This window comes from Bombina bombina, chromosome 8, assembly GCF_027579735.1.
Source record: "Bombina bombina isolate aBomBom1 chromosome 8, aBomBom1.pri, whole genome shotgun sequence".
Lineage (NCBI taxonomy): Eukaryota > Metazoa > Chordata > Amphibia > Anura > Bombinatoridae > Bombina > Bombina bombina.
The window spans coordinates 149,591,050-149,611,232 of NC_069506.1; the positions used below are offsets into that span (position 1 = coordinate 149,591,050).

Below are 20,183 nucleotides of genomic sequence, written 5' to 3' on the forward strand. Positions count from 1 at the left end.
CAGTAATTCAGTATAGCAGCTTAGATTTCTTAGCTGCTTGTGGGCCTCTTTAAGATACATGTCTAATGGCCATATTACTATATTGCCCCCCTTGTCTCCGTTGCAAATTATTATCTCATCCATTTGTCTTAGCTCTTGAAGTGCCGTTCTTTCCTTGTTGGTTAAATTACGGTGAGTTGGAGATATTTTTAACGCAGTTATTTTGCTGCATACCATTTCATTAAAGATATCTAGTTGGGGTGTATTAATATTTCTAGGTAAGAAAGTAGATTTATTTTGAATGCTGTTTCTCCATTTAGCAGAGGTTACTGGATCTGATTCTTCCAGTAAATTTTCTAATGCTTGAATGGATTTGAATTTCTCAGCAGTCCAACCCCATTGATTTTCTGTTTGTGAAAAAAACTTAAGGGCTAATTTGTGCATGCATAGCTGTATGTCCTTTATAATTTCAAATTTATCAATTTGATTAGAAGGGCAGAATGACAGGCCTTCAGACAATACTGCAATGTGTTCTTTACTTAAGGGTATTTTGGATAAATTAATTACATTTACTGATTCGCACAAATCTGCGAGAATGGGCTCGGGGTCTTCTCGGTTGCCTCCAACTCCCCTGATACCCGGTCTGAGTGCGACTCCGGCCTCTGGCTGGTCTTTTGTTTCTTCCCCCTTCCTCTGCCTGTTCCCCTTCCTTGTCTCCTGATTCTAAAAAATCTTTCCTTTTGTGTCGGCTAGAGGATTGAGGGACTATAGTATTAAGGTTCGAGCTGGGGCCTGCATAGGGGGCATTGATTCCCGTGGAGCCTAGGTTAGACACATAGGGGCATATTTATCAAGCTCCGAATGCAGTTGATTGACACCCCCCTGCTGGCGGCCCATTGGCCGCGAGTCTGCAGGGGGCGGCGTTGCACCAGCAGCTCTTGTGAGCTGCTGGTGCAATGCTGAATACGGCGAGCAATACGCACTGTCGGATCAGGTCCGCCAGACCTTGATAAATAGGGGCCATAGTGAGCACTCATATTTTGCCACAATTTAATGCTTCATGTGTCCACAGGGGAATGATATCACTGACCACTTTTATTTAAATAAAGTGCCTGCATAGCAACCTATTATTGAGTTTAGCACTGCTAAGCTCCTGAGAGTATTAGACACAAATTATTTATTATAACCAGGCTACCGCAACTGCAACATGTGCGTTGGGTAACTATTTATTGTGTACTCAACAAACTAGCTGAGCACTAAGTGAACACGTATAGCTGTCCTAGAAATATAAGCTGGTAGTAATTATATCTCCATCATTACCCGTCTACTGCCAATGCAAGATTTATCGATCGATACTGCAAGTAACATTTAACTGAGCCACTAGTAGTGTGCTTACACAGTTACAATCATAAACAAGTAACTTTGAGATGGAAGAGTGGCAGTAACAAGCCTACCGCATATTTGTTAACTAGTGCTCAAGATGTATCCAAACACATTTTGTTTTTAACTTCCAATGCAGAAAATATATATAACATTATAACAACACAATAACTAGTGCAAGACGTTCTAGTTACACCTTGGCAACCAAATTACAACTATATAGAGCTGGCATTCGTTATACTAAGCAATATAATTGCACTAACTTATATTAGAAACTGAGTGAATTGCTAATAATTTTAATAAAGCTCCATTATTAGTGGGAAACATTTCAGTAGTACAATCCTACTTTAATATGTAACACTTACCCCATATGAGGGGTTCCACAGAACAAGGAGCATTTGTCACGGGCTAATTATGCGTAGGTTTCACAAACACACGTATAAGCATAACACAAACACAATCAACCAATTCCAACTTAATTCACATATCTAAGCGTTGTTGGTACAAGCGAAGGGCTATTGTAGGAAGTAACAGTGTATATTCAGTACATTTACAATTCATTTATGTGAATGTACAATTTGCAATGGAGCAACACTGCTTCCCAAGCATCACATTATTTTAGTACATTCTGCATCACACTAATAGCAGACCCTAGTGTGACCTGATCACTTGAAATCAAAATTCCCAGGGTACACCTGGCAGGTGGAGATTATTAATGCTATATATACAAGGCGGTACTATACTTACAATTGTAGTCACCACACCATTTACAACTAGGAATATATCTCACATTGCGGTTTTTAACCATGTGTTTATGTTCATCATTTTAAATACAATGAATAAAAGTTATATTTTAATTTAAAACCAGATTATCTCGCCATTTAGTCTGGGCACAGAGTGCTGGGATTGCACCTTTGCAGTGGAACTCTCTTGCTCCACAACTTTTTTCAGTAAATTGATCAGTGCAAAGCACCACCCCTTCTTTAATAAATTGATACACAGCTCAGTATTTCTGAGCAAATATACATTGTAACAACATAACTATTGTGAGGATTGCCTAATATAGTGCCATTGTTTTATGGTGTCGTTTGTAGGGTTTTTCTATTTATTTTAATCTCAAAATAATTTAATTTTTTATTTTCAAATTGGGTATTTTTTCTGTGGCTGTGACTGCAGTAATGGAGCGTTTACTGTGTTTAGAGGCTCAAATTGTCCTGCCAATACAATTCTATTCCTCATGCTTATCAAAGACTTTAAAATGTAAAGATAAATTACTCCCTTCTGAGCCAAGTGTCTCTCAAGATGATGCTGTGGGTGACATGCCTCAGCTTTCTCCTCAAACGTCCCACGCATTAACTGTATTTCATTCTGTGCCCTTATCCACCTGGGGGTCTTTATTTACCTGGGAATTTTGCCTATCAAGTTTCTTCTGCAGTAACAGTGACTTTGTCAGCTTTCCCTGCATTTGGTAAGCGTAAAGGAAATTCTAAACATGTGCCTGATTCTAGGGCTTCTGACTCTAGGACTGCATTAGCTCTTGCTCAGATGTCTGATGAGGAGCATACTTCAGTAGCTTCTGAAGGTGAAATCTCAGATTCTGAGACTTAAGCAGAAAAATCATCTGAGTCTGAAGAGGTTAATTTTAGATTTAAGCTTGAACACCTCCGGTTACTACTGAAGGAGGTTCTAGCTACTTTAGATGACTCTGAACCTTTGGTTGCTGTCAACCCCACGAAGTCTTCTTAATTGGATAGAGTTTATGATTCTCCATCTTCTGAGGAGGTTTTTCCTGTCCCAAGGAAGATGTCTTAAATTCTTGTCCAGGAATGGGATAAGCCAGGGTTTCCTTTTTCCCCTTCCCCTGTTTTTAAGAAGATGTTTCCTGTTGCTGACTCTATTCGTGACTCATGGCGTACTGTTCCCAAAGTAGATGGAGCTATTTCTAGTCTTGCCAAGAGAACTACCATTCCTATAGAGGATAGTTGCTCTTTTAAGGACCCTATGGATAAAAAGCTCCATCAAGGGTTACAGTGGCGACCAGCAGCGAGTATTGTTACGGTTGCAGGAGCTGCATCTTATTGATGCAATGCATTGTCTGATCTTATTACAGAGGAAACTACAGTAGAGGAGATACAAGATAGGATCAAGGCTCTCAAATTGGCCAATACTTTTATCTGTGATGCCAATATGCAGATAATTCGTCTGGGAGCTAGCTTCACGTTTCTAGCTTGCAGGGCTCTTTGGTTAAAGTCTTGGTTGGCCGATGTCTCCTCTATGGCCAAACTTTTAGCTTTACTCTACAAGGGAAAGACCCTGTTTGGACCTGGTCTGGGGGAGATCATTTCAGAGATTACAGGTGGAAAGGGATCTTTCCTACCTCGGGACAAGAAAAATAGACCTAGAGGTCTTCAGACTTCTAATTTTTGTTCCTTTCGTAACTTTAAGGGACAAAAGTCCTCCTCTTTCTCTTCAAAACTAGATCAACCCAGATCTTCTTGGAAATCCAACCACCCCTGGAACAAGGGAAAACAAAACAAGAAACCTTCTACTGACTCTAAATCATAATGAAGGTTCCGCCCCCGTTTCCAGTATGGATCAGGTGGGGGCAGGCTTTCTCTTTTTCGTCAAGCATGGATACGCGATGTCCCAGAGCCTTAGGCGGTGGACATAGTATCCCAGGGTTACACAATGGAATTCAAGTCTTTCCCTCAAAGGGGCAGATTTCTCCATTCAAGAATATCCTCAAACCAAGTAAAGAAGGAAGCCTTCTTAGACTGTGTAAAAGACCTATACTCTCAGGGAGTAATTGTTCCTGTCCCTCTAGCAGAACAGGGTCCAGGATTCTATTCAAATCTATTTGTGGCTCCCAAAAAGGAGGAAACTTTTCCGCCCATTCTAGATCTCAAGTGCCTCAACAAATTCCTCAGGCTTCCGTCCTTCAAGATGGAAACTATTTGTTCCATTCTTCCTTTGGTACAGGAAGGTCAGTTTATGATGACCATAGACCTGAAGGACGCATACCTTCATATTCCCATTCACAGGAAACACCATCAGTATCTGAGGTTTGCATTTTTGGACAAGCACTTCCAATTTGTTGCACTTTCATTTGGTCTGGCCACGGCTCCCAGAATATTCACATAGGTTCTGGGGGCGCTATTGGCTGTAATTAGATCCCAGTGAATTGCTGTGGTGCCTTATTTAGACGACATCTTGGTTCAGGCGTCATCTTTTAAACTTGCCCAATCTCATACAGAGATGCTGTTGTCTTTTCTTCGTTCCCATGGATGGAAGGTGAATTTGGAAAAAAAGTTCTCTTGTTCCATCTACCAAAGTGTGTTTCCTAGGGACTATAATAGATTCCCTGTCCATGAAGATTTTTCTGACGGAGGTCAGAAAAGACAAGATTCTTGCTTCCTGCCTCTCCAGTCTGCCTTTCGTCCATCTGTGGCCCAATGCATGGAGGTGATTGGTCTGATGGTGGCATCCATGGACATCATTCCTTTTGCACAGTTCCAATTTCGACCGCTGCAGCTAAGTATGCTCCGTCAGTGGAACGGATATCATTCGGATTAATGTCACAGGAACATCTGTCTCGGGCACTTGCTTTCTGAGACCTTCCTGGGAAATTGTGATTATGGACGCCAACCTGCCGGGCTGGGGAGCTGTCTGGGGCCCTCTAAGGGCTCAGGGCTTGTGGTCTCGGGAAGAGTCCTCTCTTCCCATAAACATCTTGGAGTTGAGAGCTATCTTCAATGCCCTATCAGTGTGGCCTCAACTGTCGTTGGTCCCTTTTATAAGATTCCAATGGGACAACATCACCTCAGTGGCTTACATCAACCACCAGGGAGGGACTCTGCGTTCCTTAGCCATGATGGAGGTGACTCACATTCTACAGTGGGCAGAAGCCCACAATTGTCTCCTATCTGCCATCCACATCCCAGGAGTGGAGAACTGGGAAGTGAATTTTCTGAGCAGACATCCCGGGGAGTGGGCTCTTAATCCGAAGGTGTTCTTTCAGATAACCCTCAAGTGGGGGGTTCCAGAGTTGGATCTGATGGCGTCCCGGCAAAACACCAAGGTTCCAAGATATACGGTTTAAGGTCAAGAGATCCTCAGGCCTCTCTGATAGATGCTTTAGCAGTTCCTTGGAGGTTTTCTCTGGCTTATATGTTTCCTCCCTTTGCTCTTCTTCCACGAGTCATTGCTTGTATCAAACAGGAGAGAGCATCTGGGATTCTAATAGCCCCTGCATGGCCTTGCAGGATCTGGTTTGCGGATCTGGTGAGGATGTCATCTCTTCCTCCTTGGAGGTTACCTCTGAGGAAGGACCTTCTATTTCAGGGTCCTTTCCTCCATCCAAACCTAGATTCTCTGAAACTAACTGCTTGGAGATTGAATGCCTAGTTCTGTCCAAACGTGGGTTTTCTGAAGCGGTCATTGAAACTATGATTCAGGCTCGAAAACCAGTTACTCGCAAGATTTACCATAAGATATGGCGTAAATATCTTTATTGGTGTGAATCTAAGGGATTCTCTTAGAGCCGGATGAGGATTCCCCAGATGTTGTGTTTTCTTCAGGATGGCCTGGATAAGGGTTTATTGGTCAGTACTTTAAAGGGTCACATTTCTGAGTTATCTACTCTTTTGCACAAATGTCTGGCAGATCTACCAGATGTTCAAGCCTTTGTTCAGGCTTTGTTAGAATCAGGCCTGTGTTTAATCCTGTTGCTCCCCCCGTGGAGCCTTAATTTAGTTCTTAAAGTTTTGCAGCAGGCTCCGTTTGAGCTAATGCATGCTGTTAATATAAAACGGTTATCCTGGAAAGTTTTGCTTCTTGTTGCCATTTCTTCCGCTCGCAGAGTATCTGAGCTTTCAGCTTTACAGTGTGATTCCCCATATCTTATTTTTCATGCTGATAAAGCGGTCCTTCGTAAAAAAAAATTGGGGTTTCTCCCTAAGGTGCTTTCGGATCGTAACATTAATCAGGAAATTGTTGTTTCTTCTTTTTGTCCTAATCCTTCTTCTCTGAGGGAACGTCTTTTGCAAATCTTGGATGTTGCGCGGGCTCTAAAATTTTACTTACAAGCTACTAAGGATTTTAGGCAATCTTCTGCCCTGTTTGTTCTTTTTTTCTGAAAAGCGTAAGGGTCAGAAGTCCACTTCTACTACTCTGTCTCTCTGGTTGAGAAGTTTTTATTTGTTTGGCGTATGAGACTGCTGGACAGCAGCCTCATGAGAGAGTTACGGCGGATTCCACTAGAGCCGTCTCCTCCTCTTGGACTTTCAAAAATGAAGCTTCTGTGGAACAGATTTGCAATGCGGCAACGTGGTCCTCTTTGCATACTTTTTCCAAATTCTAAAAATTTGATACTTTTGCCTCTGCTGAGACTTCATTTGGGAGAAAGGTTCTACAAGCGGTGGTGCCTTCTGTTTAGGTCCTCCTGACTTTTTCTCCCTCCCTGTTAATTCCATGTCCTCTAGCATGGGTATTGGTTCCCACTAGTAATCGGAATGACGTTGTGGACTCCATGTCATAGGAAAGAAAACAAAATTTATGCTTACCTGATAAATTTATTTTTGAAGAGTCCACGACCCCGCCCTCTTTTTTAATTATAATTCGGGTGTTTTTTTGAGTAAACCTCAGGCACCTTTTTCACCCTTGTGTTTCTTCCTTTTTTCCATTTCCTTCAACTGAATGACTGGTGGTTATGGGTAAGGCAGTTACACTGCTCTTTGACTCCTCCTTCTGGCCAGGAGTTGAATATCCCATTAGTAATTGGAATGATGTCGTGGACTCTCAATGTCCGGAAATAAATACATTTATCAGGTAAGCATAAATTTTGTTTTCTGTTATGTATATTAAATAAACAGCAGATAAATGTGTTATAAATATTTTAACATTTTTTGTATGAAAATGGTTAAGTAAAAGCTGTGAAGTGCATATTAACATTACCAATAAACATCACTCCCACAGAAAAGGTTGGTTTATTCAGCACTGGAACATCCATTTCTTAAAAAAAAAAAGCAAATCACTGTAAATGTAACCCAGGATGAAGCTCAATTGAAGGAAGCGGTTTTGCCCCATATGGGCCATGGAGTGAGATTAAAGTTATGTCAAAGAAGGACCAGGGTAGGATTTAGAGATCTGAGTAGCAAAAGCTGCCACCATTTTACACTGCAACTGCAAAGAGAAGCTGGCTCCCTCCCTATGTTTGCTTAGTCACTGACTTTTTTTAAAGGGACAGTCAACTAAAAAAATTGTTTAAAAAGATAGATAATCCCTTTATTACCCATTCCCCAGTTTTGCAAAACCAACACAGTTATATTAATACACTTTTTACCTCTGTGATTACCTTGTATCTAATGCTCTTCTGACAGCCCCCTGATCACATGTCTTTAGTGGCTTAGAAACAGGCAGAAATTTAGAGGTTTAAATGTTATAAAGTGTATTAATATAACAATGTTGGTTGTGCTATCTTTTTAAACAATAAAAATTTTGGTGTTGACTGTCCCTTTAAGTAAAATGTATATCGTTTCCTAAAGTGGTACCTCTCTAAGAGCCAGGAGGGAATTTGATTGAAATGTACTTGGCAATCAAGCTTGCTTTGGGGACAAGCACCTCTAAGGTATTTATTTGGTTAATGATTTATCTCTGTTTATACAAAGTTAATAAAGTTTGGCTGTGACTTTTACATGTAATGCTTCTGTGTTTGTGTTTTATCTGAATGAAATGAGTGCCTAGTGTGGGGTCATATGTTTTAAAACATTCTGTATTAGATGAATCAAAGAAAAAAATGAGTATAATGTCCCTTTAATGGTTATCAGGCTGAACTGGAAGTGATGCATTAAACTTAAAGGGATGGAAAAGTCAAAATTAAACGTGCATGATTCAGATAGAGCATGTAATTTTAAGACGCTTTTAAAATCACTTCTATTTTTAAATGTGCTTCGTTCTCTTGGTATCCCTTGTTGAAAAAAGAATACGCACATATCATACACTAGTGGGAGCTGCTTCTAATTGGTGCCTGCACACATTTGTCTCTTGTAATTGGCTAACTAGATGCGTTAAGCAAGCTGCTAGCAGTGCAATGCTGTTACTTCAGCAGAGGGTAACAAGAGAATGAAGCAAATTTGATGATAGAAGTAAATTGGAAAGTTTTTTAAAATTGTTTTTTTCTATCCAAATCATTAAAGAAAATGTGGGGGGTTTCTATCCCTTTAAAGGGACAGTAAAGTCAAACTTCAACTTTAATAAAATAGGTAGCATGCAATTTAAAACACCTTTCCAATTTATTTGTATTGCCAAATTTGCTTTCTTCTCTTGGTATCCTTTGTTGAAGAGTAAACCTTAGGCAGGGTCTTAGGAACGTGCACGTGTCTATAGCAGTTTATGGCAGCAATGTTCGCACGTATGTATAACATTGCTATAAACAATGTTGCAAAGACTGCTGCCAGATGCCAGATTTTTTTTATTTTACTCTCTCTGAAATCAAGAATTACAAAGTAAAAGCCACATTAGCCATATTTATTATTTCCCAATAGTCATAGCAGTTTCTTCTTTTACAGTATAAGTTTCCCATGCCATTTTTTTTTTCTTGTGTACATTCTAACAAATAATATGTATTGTCTAGTATCTGTGCTCTTTATTTAAGCTGATGGTTGGGGGTGTGTTTTTCCTTCCTTCATTCTTGTAGGTATAGGAATGAAAGAGTGGAATGGGAGGAAATGAGAGGGTGGATATCTAAAAGCCCGAACTGGATCACTTCCGGAAGTCCTTGAAGTGTCAGAAATCAGGCGGATGCCAGAGGGGTTTTCTGGCTAGGCCAACATTCCAGGGCAAAATGACTCTGCACCACCCTCCATAAATTCACAGGTTAAACATGAATGAATAGGGGAATCAACTGAAGGATATGATTTAATCTAACTTCCTTTTCATATGGTTCTTTTCTACAAATGATTAATCACAGCCCCACCCTAAATAGGCCTGTGGCTCATCACAAGGAAGGGGTTAATTCATTGCACAACCCAGAATGTACTCAAACACTTACATTTGTAAGATATTTGTGGGCTGAGTCAGTTCTGGGTTTTGGCTAGGCTTGGGCTTCAAGCACAGAAAGAGGGTCAGAAGGTGTCTAAGTTGATTGTAGGGTGTCCTTGATTTCTTGGCCATGACTAGAGGTTTCAGTTGAAGAATCTTTTGTCAGCTGTTTGGTCATAAACACAGTAATGTTTGGTACAAATTATTTAGCACTGCCAGACATTACCAGGTGTAGCAACGGGAACATTCCAAAGCTCCAATAATTTAACAAAGATCAGAGCTACTCAAATGCATTTCCTAAAACAAATGGCTGCTGGGAGGAATGTTTAGCAGTTCCCATGGATATCCAGAAAAAAGCATAAAGAGCACAATATCTAGAAGTATTTAGCAAGCTGCTGTGTGTGGCTTGACAAACACAAGTGGATTTAGTTTAAGGGTACATTTTGTTAAATAAAACAAATTGTATTTCTGTACTAATTCGTTAAAGGGACATGAACACCATTTTTTTCTTTCATGATTAAGACATTATCACATTTTTTTCATTCTTTTGGTATCCTCTGTTGAATAAGCAGCAATGCACTACTGTAGGATAGCAGAACACATCTGGTGAACCAATGAACAGAGGCATATATGGGCAGCCACCATTCAACACCTAGCTCCCAGTAATTCAGTGAGCCTACCTAAGTATACTTTTCAACTAAGGGTACCAAGAGAATGAATCAAATTAGATAATAGAAGTTAATTGGAAAGTTGTTTGAAATCACATTTTCTATCTGGATCATGAAAGAAAAGGTTTGGGTTTCATGTCCCTTTAATCCTATTTGACACAAAGTGATCTTGGAACACCCACTTAATATACTGTATCTGATTTAAAATATATGTGTTCTTTTTAAATCAGAAGAAAGAAAAAACTGAAAGCATTTGACTATTTGTTCTTTAAAGGGGCATGAAAGTACTGTAAAAATGTCTCCCTGTTATTGTGTTCCGAACTATCCATTTTACCTGCTGGAGTATATTAAATTGTTTACAAATAGCTCCTTTGCCGTTATTTTGTCATTTGAAACATAGCTGTTTTTTCTGTTGGAAACCACCACTAATATTGAAAATATCAATACTGCAGTATTGTATATTGAAACATTACGTAAAAAAGAGGTAGTGTCAGATATTAATTTTCTAGTGGGTGTTGGGGGGTTGAAAGTGTGATCCTGCTGCAGCTTTGAATACAATTAACTCTTATCAGCTGCTTCAGTACATTGTCCCTTTAAAAAACTTAGTTGTCCACTAAAGAAATCCGATCCTCCTGACAAATGGTTTATTTTATGATATACACTAATGTTAATTGATGAATGTTGATTTATTTATGTTGTGTTATTTTGTGTACTTGCCAATATATCTGTCTATCTATCTATCTATCTATCTATCTATCTATCTATATATAAAAAGCATAGGCCATCATACTCTCCCACCATAATCTGAAATGTTACTGTTGGTTCCACTGAAAATATAATTTGCAATTCTAATACTGTGAGTACACATGCATTTAAAGGGACAGTCTGCTCCAGAATTTTTATTGTTTAAAAAGATAGACCTTTTATTACCCATTCCCCAGTTATATTAATATACTTTTAACTCTGTGATTACATTGTATCTAAGCCTTTGCAGTCTGCTCCCTTATCTAAGTTCTTTTGATAGACTTGCATTTTAGGCCATCAGTGCAGACTGACATGACCCAACACTGTCTAGCTGTGAAAAACTGTCTACCTAGGTTTAGCTTTCAGCAAAGAAAACCAAGAAAACAAAGCACAATTGATTATTAAAGTAAATTGAAAAGTGTTTAAAATTGCGTGCCCTATCTGAATCATGAAAACAGAATTTATGTTTACCTGATAAATTACTTTCTCCAACGGTGTGTCCGGTCCACGGCGTCATCCTTACTTGTGGGATATTCTCTTCCCCAACAGGAAATGGCAAAGAGCCCAGCAAAGCTGGTCACATGATCCCTCCTAGGCTCCGCCTTCCCCAGTCATTCGACCGACGTAAAGGAGGAATATTTGCATAGGAGAAACCATATGATACCGTGGTGACTGTAGTTAAAGAAAATAAATTATCAGACCTGATTAAAAAACCAGGGCGGGCCGTGGACCGGACACACCGTTGGAGAAAGTAATTTATCAGGTAAACATAAATTCTGTTTTCTCCAACATAGGTGTGTCCGGTCCACGGCGTCATCCTTACTTGTGGGAACCAATACCAAAGCTTTAGGACACGGATGAAGGGAGGGAGCAAATCAGGTCACCTAGATGGAAGGCACCACGGCTTGCAAAACCTTTCTCCCAAAAATAGCCTCAGAAGAAGCAAAAGTATCAAACTTGTAAAATTTAGTAAAAGTGTGCAGTGAAGACCAAGTCGCTGCCTTACATATCTGATCAACAGAAGCCTCGTTCTTGAAGGCCCATGTGGAAGCCACAGCCCTAGTGGAATGAGCTGTGATTCTTTCAGGAGGCTGCCATCCGGCAGTCTCGTAAGCCAATCTGATGATGCTTTTAATCCAAAAAGAGAGAGAGGTAGAAGTTGCTTTTTGACCTCTCCTTTTACCAGAATAAACAACAAACAAGGAAGATGTTTGTCTAAAATCCTTTGTAGCATCTAAATAGAATTTTAGAGCACGAACAACATCCAAATTGTGCAACAAACGTTCCTTCTTTGAAACTGGATTCGGACACAAAGAAGGCACGACTATCTCCTGGTTAATGTTTTTGTTAGAAACAACTTTCGGAAGAAAACCAGGTTTAGTACGTAAAACCACCTTATCTGCATGGAACACCAGATAAGGAGGAGAACACTGCAGAGCAGATAATTCTGAAACTCTTCTAGCAGAAGAAATTGCAACCAAAAACAAAACTTTCCAAGATAATAACTTAATATCAACGGAATGTAAGGGTTCAAACGGAACCCCCTGAAGAACTGAAAGAACTAAATTGAGACTCCAAGGAGGAGTCAAAGGTTTGTAAACAGGCTTGATTCTAACCAGAGCCTGAACAAAGGCTTGAACATCTGGCACAGCTGCCAGTTTTTTTGTGAAGTAACACAGACAAGGCAGAAATCTGTCCCTTCAAGGAACTAGCAGATAATCCTTTCTCCAAACCTTCTTGAAGGAAGGATAGAATCTTAGGAATTTTTACCTTGTCCCAAGGGAATCCTTTAGATTCACACCAACAGATATATTTTTCCATATTTTGTGGTAAATTTTTCTAGTTACAGGCTTTCTGGCCTGAACAAGAGTATCAATGACAGAATCTGAGAACCCTCGCTTTGATAAGATCAAGCGTTCAATCTCCAAGCAGTCAGTTGGAGTGAGACCAGATTCGGATGTTCGAACGGATCTTGAACAAGAAGGTCTCGTCTCAAAGGTAGCTTCCATGGTGGAGCCGATGACATATTCACCAGGTCTGCATACCAAGTCCTGCGTGGCCACGCAGGAGCTATCAAGATCACCGATGCTCTCTCCTGATTGATCCTGGCTACCAGCCTGGGGATGAGAGGAAACGGCGGGAATACATAAGCTAGTTTGAAGGTCCAAGGTGCCACTAGTGCATCTACTAGAGTCGCCTTGGGATCCCTGGATCTGGACCCGTAGCAAGGAACCTTGAAGTTCTGACGAGAGGCCATCAGATCCATGTCTGGAATGCCCCACAATTGAGTGATTTGGGCAAAGATTTCCGGATGGAGTTCCCACTCCCCCGGATGAAATGTCTGACGACTCAGAAAATCCGCTTCCCAATTTTCCACTCCTGGGATGTGGATTGCAGACAAGTGGCAGGAGTGAGTCTCCGCCCATTGAATGATTTTGGTCACTTCTTCCATCGCCAGGGAACTCCTTGTTCCCCCCTGATGGTTGATGTACGCAACAGTCGTCATGTTGTCTGATTGAAACCGTATGAACTTGGCCTTTGCTAGCTGAGGCCAAGCCTTGAGAGCATTGAGTATCGCTCTCAGTTCCAGAATATTTATCGGTAGAAGAGATTCTTCCCGAGACCAAAGACCCTGAGCTTTCAGGGGTCCCCAGACCGCGCCCCAGCCCACTAGACTGGCGTCGGTCGTGACAATGACCCACTCTGGTCTGCGGAAGCTCATCCCCTGTGACAGGTTGTCCAGGGACAGCCACCAACGGAGTGAATCTCTGGTCCTCTGATTTACTTGTATCGTCGGAGACAAGTCTGTATAGTCCCCATTCCACTGACTGAGCATGCACAGTTGTAATGGTCTTAGATGAATGCGCGCAAAAGGAACTATGTCCATTGCCGCTACCATCAAACCTATTACTTCCATGCACTGCGCTATGGAAGGAAGAGGAACAGAATGAAGTATTTGACAAGAGTTCAGAAGTTTTGATTTTCTGGCCTCTGTCAGAAAAATCCTCATTTCTAAGGAGTCTATTATTGTTCCCAAGAAGGGAACCCTTGTTGACGGAGACAGAGAACTTTTTTCTACGTTCACTTTCCACCCGTGAGATCTGAGAAAGGCCAGGACAATGTCCGTGTGAGCCTTTGCTTGAGGAAGGGACGACGCTTGAATCAGAATGTCGTCCAAGTAAGGTACTACTGCAATGCCCCTTGGTCTTAGCACCGCTAGAAGGGACCCTAGTACCTTTGTGAAAATCCTTGGAGCAGTGGCTAATCCGAACGGAAGTGCCACAAACTGGTAATGCTTGTCCAGGAATGCGAACCTTAGGAACCGATGATGTTCCTTGTGGATAGGAATATGTAGATACGCATCCTTTAAATCCACCGTGGTCATGAATTGACCTTCCTGGATGGAAGGAAGAATAGTTCGAATGGTTTCCATTTTGAACGATGGAACCTTGAGAAACTTGTTTAGGATCTTGAGATCTAAGATTGGTCTGAATGTTCCCTCTTTTTTGGGAACTACGAATAGATTGGAGTAGAACCCCATCCCTTGTTCTCCTAATGGAACAGGATGAATTACTCCCATTTTTAACAGGTCTTCTACACAATGTAAGAATGCCTGTTTTTTTATGTGGTCTGAAGACAATTGAGACCTGTGGAACCTCCCCCTTGGGGGAAGCCCCTTGAATTCCAGAAGATAACCTTGGGAGACTATTTCTAGCGCCCAAGGATCCAGAACATCTCTTGCCCAAGCCTGAGTGAAGAGAGAGAGTCTGCCCCCCACCAGATCCGGTCCCGGATCGGGGGCCAACATCTCATGCTGTCTTGGTAGCAGTGGCAGGTTTCTTGGCCTGCTTTCCTTTGTTCCAGCCTTGCATTGGTCTCCAGGCTGGCTTGGCTTGAGAAGTATTACCCTCTTGCTTAGAGGACGTAGCACTTGGGGCTGGTCCGTTTCTGCGAAAGGGACGAAAATTAGGTTTATTTTTGGCCTTGAAAGACCTATCCTGAGGAAGGGCGTGGCCCTTGCCCCCAGTGATATCAGAGATAATCTCTTTCAAGTCAGGGCCAAATAGCGTTTTCCCCTTGAAAGGAATGTTAAGCAATTTGTTCTTGGAAGACGCATCCGCTGACCAAGATTTTAACCAAAGCGCTCTGCACGCCACAATAGCAAAACCAGAATTTTTCGCCGCTAACCTAGCCAATTGCAAAGTGGCGTCTAGGGTGAAAGAATTAGCCAATTTGAGAGCACGAATTCTGTCCATAATCTCCTCATAAGAAGAAGAATTATTATTGATCGCCTTTTCTAGCTCATCGAACCACGCGGCTGTAGTGACAGGAACAATGCATGAAATTGGTTGTAGAAGGTAACCTTGCTGAACAAACATCTTTTTAAGCAAACCTTCAAATTTTTTATCCATAGGATCTTTGAAAGCACAACTATCTTCTATGGGTATAGTGGTGCGTTTGTTTAGAGTAGAAACCGCCCCCTCGACCTTGGGGACTGTCTGCCATAAGTCCTTTCTGGGGTCGACCATAGGAAACAATTTTTTAAATATGGGGGGAGGGACGAAAGGTATACCGGGCCTTTCCCATTCTTTATTTACAATGTCCGCCACCCGCTTGGGTATAGGAAAAGCTTCGGGGGGCCCCGGGACCTCTAGGAACTTGTCCATTTTACATAGTTTCTCTGGAATGACCAAATTCTCACAATCATCCAGAGTGGATAACACCTCCTTAAGCAGAGCGCGGAGATGTTCCAATTTAAATTTAAATGTAATCACATCAGGTTCAGCTTGTTGAGAAATTTTCCCTGAATCTGAAATTTCTCCCTCAGACAAAACCTCCCTGGCCCCCTCAGATTGGTGTAGGGGCCCTTCAGAACCAATATCATCAGCGTCCTCATGCTCTTCAGTATTTTCTAAAACAGAGCAGTCGCGCTTTCGCTGATAAGTGGGCATTTTGGCTAAAATGTTTTTGATAGAATTATCCATTACAGCCGTTAATTGTTGCATAGTAAGGAGTATTGGCGCGCTAGATGTACTAGGGGCCTCCTGTGTGGGCAAGACTGGTGTAGACGAAGGAGGGGATGATGCAGTACCATGCTTACTCCCCTCACTTGAGGAATCATCTTGGGCATCATTTTCTCTAAATTTTGTGTCACATAAATCACATCTATTTAAATGAGAAGGAACCTTGGCTTCCCCACATTCAGAACACAGTCTATCTGGTAGTTCAGACATGTTAAACAGGCAAAAACTTGATAACAAAGTACAAAAAACGTTTTAAAATAAATCGTTACTGTCACTTTAAATTTTAAACTGAACACACTTTATTACTGCAATTGCGAAAAAGTATGAAGGAATTGTTCAAAATTCACCAAAATTTCACCACAGTGTCTTAAAGCCTTAAAAGTATTGCACACCAATTTTGGAAGCTTTAACCCTTAAAATAACGGAACCGGAGCCATTTTTATATTTAACCCCTTTACAGTCCCTGGTATCTGCTTTGCTGAGACCCAACCAAGCCCAAAGGGGAATACGATACCAAATGACGCCTTCAGAAAGTCTTTTCTATGTATCAGAGCTCCTCACACATGCATCTGCATGTCATGCTTCTCAAAAACAAGTGCGCAATACAGGCGCCTGCCGGTTATTTTACATAATTCCCAAGATTAAAATAATTCCTCAAGGCTATGGAGTATAAAATATAAATCGATTTAGCCCAGAAAATGTCTACAGTCTTAGAAAGCCCTTGTGAAGCCCTTTATTTCTTTCTGTAATAAAAATGGCTTACCGGATCCCATAGGGAAAATGACAGCTTCCAGCATTACATCGTCTTGTTAGAATGTGTCATACCTCAAGCAGCAAAAGTCTGCTCACTGTTCCCCCAACTGAAGTTAATTCCTCTCAACAGTCCTGTGTGGAACAGCCATCGATTTTAGTAATGGTTGCTAAAATCATTTTCCTCTTACAAACAGAAATCTTCATCTCTTTTCTGTTTCAGAGTAAATAGTACATACCAGCACTATTTTAAAATAACAAACTCTTGATTGAATAATAAAAACTACAGTTAAACACTAAAAAACTCTAAGCCATCTCCGTGGAGATGTTGCCTGTACAACGGCAAAGAGAATGACTGGGGAAGGCGGAGCCTAGGAGGGATCATGTGACCAGCTTTGCTGGGCTCTTTGCCATTTCCTGTTGGGGAAGAGAATATCCCACAAGTAAGGATGACGCCGTGGACCGGACACACCTATGTTGGAGAAAGTTTAATTTTGACTAGACTGTCCCTTTAACTGTGTACATAAAAGGCATACAATCATACACAAAGCTAAAGGGATATAGGAGTGGTGAGAAATTACATTAAAGGAACATAAAAGTCAAAATTAAATGTTCACTTTTTAAATGTAATTATATAATGAAATTGACTTCATTCTCTCAGTATAATTTATTAAAGAACATACCTAGCTAGGCTCAGGAATGCACTACTGGGAGCTAGCGGGTGATTAGTTGATACACACACATGCCTCTAGTCATTGTCTCACTAGATGTGTTTATCTAGGACCCAGTAGAGCATTGCATATTTTTACCCCTTTACAGCTGTAAAACACATAGGATTCAATCACATTCCTTTAGAAAAAAAATCTTAAATAACTACAAAAATCTTCCTACATTTTAATGGTGTTTTTCTATTAAAAATCATTAGATATGTTTTTTTTAAAGGGTTTTAATTGACCTCATAGTTATATACAAACATTAGAGCAATAGTTCAATGTTCCAACATATTAGAGCATTTTCTTTTGTTTTGCACTTGCATATCCCTTTAATTTAAACGTAGCACATTAAAACATAGAAGAATGTCTCTTGTGATAGGCTGAAGAGCCACAATGGGACTCACACTAGGAGTGAAATCTGACGGGGGGAGGAGTGACTGCACTGCACCAGGAAGTGGCACACAGTGAGTTTTTATACCCAGATCATTATTCTAAATTTTAATGTGCTGCATGCAGGCTGGCCGGTTTCATTTTGTTAAAAAGCTTGTAGCAATATTAAAGGGATATTAAACCCATTTTTTTCTTTACTGGTTCAGATAAAGCGTGCAATTTTAAGCAACTTTCTAATTTACTCCTATTATCAATTTGTCTTCGTTCTTTGGATATCTTTATTTGAAAAGACAGGCGTGTAAATTTAGGAGCTGCCCATTTTTGGTTCAGTATCCTGTGTAGCACTTGCTGATTGGTGGCTACATTAGAAAGTTTCTTAAAATTGCATGCTCTATCTGAATCATAAAGAACAAATTTGGGTTTTATATCCCTTTAAAAGCCATTGAGGTGGTTAATTTTATAGTTATACTGTATCCTTAAAAAAATAAGGTGACTGTAAAATTGTAGAAGTCATAGGTAAAATTTTGGGAACATCAGGAATGGGACCTGTTCCAATTATCAGATTATCAGAATTCCCATGAAAAGTGCATTTCATGGCTTTTTGTTTTCAAATTCAAATCCATCTGAAAAATATTAATCTAATGCTTTTCAAATGCATTATGAACCATAACAAAGCCGCTGTACCTTGCATGGGGACAATTCAACACCCCTATTAAAACACACACTTTTCTGGAAGTTTTTCAAATGATCTTAGACTTTTCAAATTCAACATCTTCAGCGTGTACAAAATATCATTTTGCCTTTTTAAGTGGCATTCCTTGGCTGTTTGCATGGCTTTTTTGTTTTCAATATTAAAGTTATTGCGCAGAATGTTATGAAACCTGATTTTTACAAAGATAAAAGTAAAGTTCAAATCACACATTTAAAATGCAGAAACTAGTAGACAAATTAAATATGATCATCTAATTGTTCAGCTATGATTGCAATTAAGCAATTGATAATAAAATGATTAACCAAAATCATATAGGATTATTAATTACATGCCATGAATTAATACAATTAGTTTAGTAAAAAAATGGATTCAGATATATTAGACAGTCAATCAATATTGCATTAAAGGGATATGAAATTAAAATCCTTCATGAGTCAGATCATCCAGTTTTAAGACACTTTTCAATTAAATTTAATTATCAAATTTACTTTATTCTCTTGGTAACTTTTGTTGAAAACAATACCTTAGTACTACTTGAGATTGGTGGTGATTGATGGCTACACACATATGTCTCTTGTCATTGGCTCACCAGAAGGGTTCAGCTAGCTCCCAGTAGTGCATTGCTGTTCTTGAGCTAACTTTAAATGTTCCCTTTGCAGGGATTGAACACACAGACCTTATTCACAATCTATCGGCAGTGGCTTTTTTCAGCTCTTTTTCGATCAGCACAATTACAATATTATGTGTTCAGCTGTTTCCTGCACTCGCTAACAGGTTTTCCTCAATAAAAGCCCTATTTGTCCTATGGAGCCAAAAAGTTCTCAGCTATCACAATATATTTTCAGGTCACATTTCAGCAGCTTTTTGAGCTCAGTTTTGGCTTTTTTTAATTCATTGGGGCATATGTATCAAGCTCCGAATGGAGCTTGATGCCCCGTGTTTCTGGCGAGTCATCAGACTCGCCAGAAACAGCAGTTACGAAGCAGCGGTCACAAAGACCGCTGCTCCATAACCTGTCCGCCTGCTCTGAGCCGGCGGACAGACATCGCCGGAAATCAACCCGATCGAGTACGATCGGGTTGATTGACACCCCCTGCTGGTGGCTGATTGGCCGCGAGTCTGCAGGGGGCAGCGTTGAATATGGCAAGCGTATTGCTCTCCGCATTCAGCGAGGTCTGGCGGACCTGATCCGCAGTGTCGGATCAGGTCCGCCAGACCATGATAACTATAGGCCATTACCTCTAGACACTTGATTTCCAAAGGGCATTTTGGACATCTTTGACACTAGTTCATGGTTATTTGCTAACAGTCTTTTAGCTAGTGCATATGTTAAAGGGACAGTAAAGTCAAAATTAAAAATTCATTTTTTAGCATCATTTTTTAATAATTTTCCAATTTACTTTTATTGTCAATTTTGCATAGTTCCCTTGGTATCCTTTTTTAAAAAGTAATCATAGGTGAGCTCAGAAGTGTGCATGTGTCTTTAGCCATCTGGCAGCAGTGTTTGCAAGAATGTTTTTAAAACAATATTATACATAGTTGCAAACACATCTGCCATAGAATGCTTCAATGAATAACCTTGCTATAAACATTGTTGCAAACACTGCTGCCAGATTGCTAAAGACATGTGCACGGTCCTGAGCCACCAAGGATTACTCTTTTACAAGGATAAAAAGAGAACTAAGCAAAATTGATAACAGAAATAAATTGAGAAGTTATTTAAAACGGCATGCTCTATCCAATCCCTTTTAAGGTTAATTTTGAGTGTATTGTCCCTTTAACCCCT

The 20,183-nt window shown here is 40.3% G+C and overlaps 1 protein-coding gene across 3 annotated transcripts in view; it reads left to right on the forward strand.

Annotated features, from left to right (window-relative positions):
* Positions 1-20,183, forward strand: part of RASIP1 (Ras interacting protein 1) — a 189,639-nt gene that overhangs the window by 34,543 nt on the left and 134,913 nt on the right. Inside the window, exon 2 of one of the 3 annotated variants that reach the window (XM_053690639.1) lies at positions 17,675-17,759. The exons of the other annotated variants lie outside the window; for them this stretch is intronic. Coding sequence (XP_053546614.1) covers positions 17,689-17,759 — 71 coding nt within the window. The 5' untranslated portion in view covers positions 17,675-17,688. The remainder of the gene's footprint in view (positions 1-17,674; positions 17,760-20,183) is intronic. 3 annotated transcript variants of the gene reach the window in all.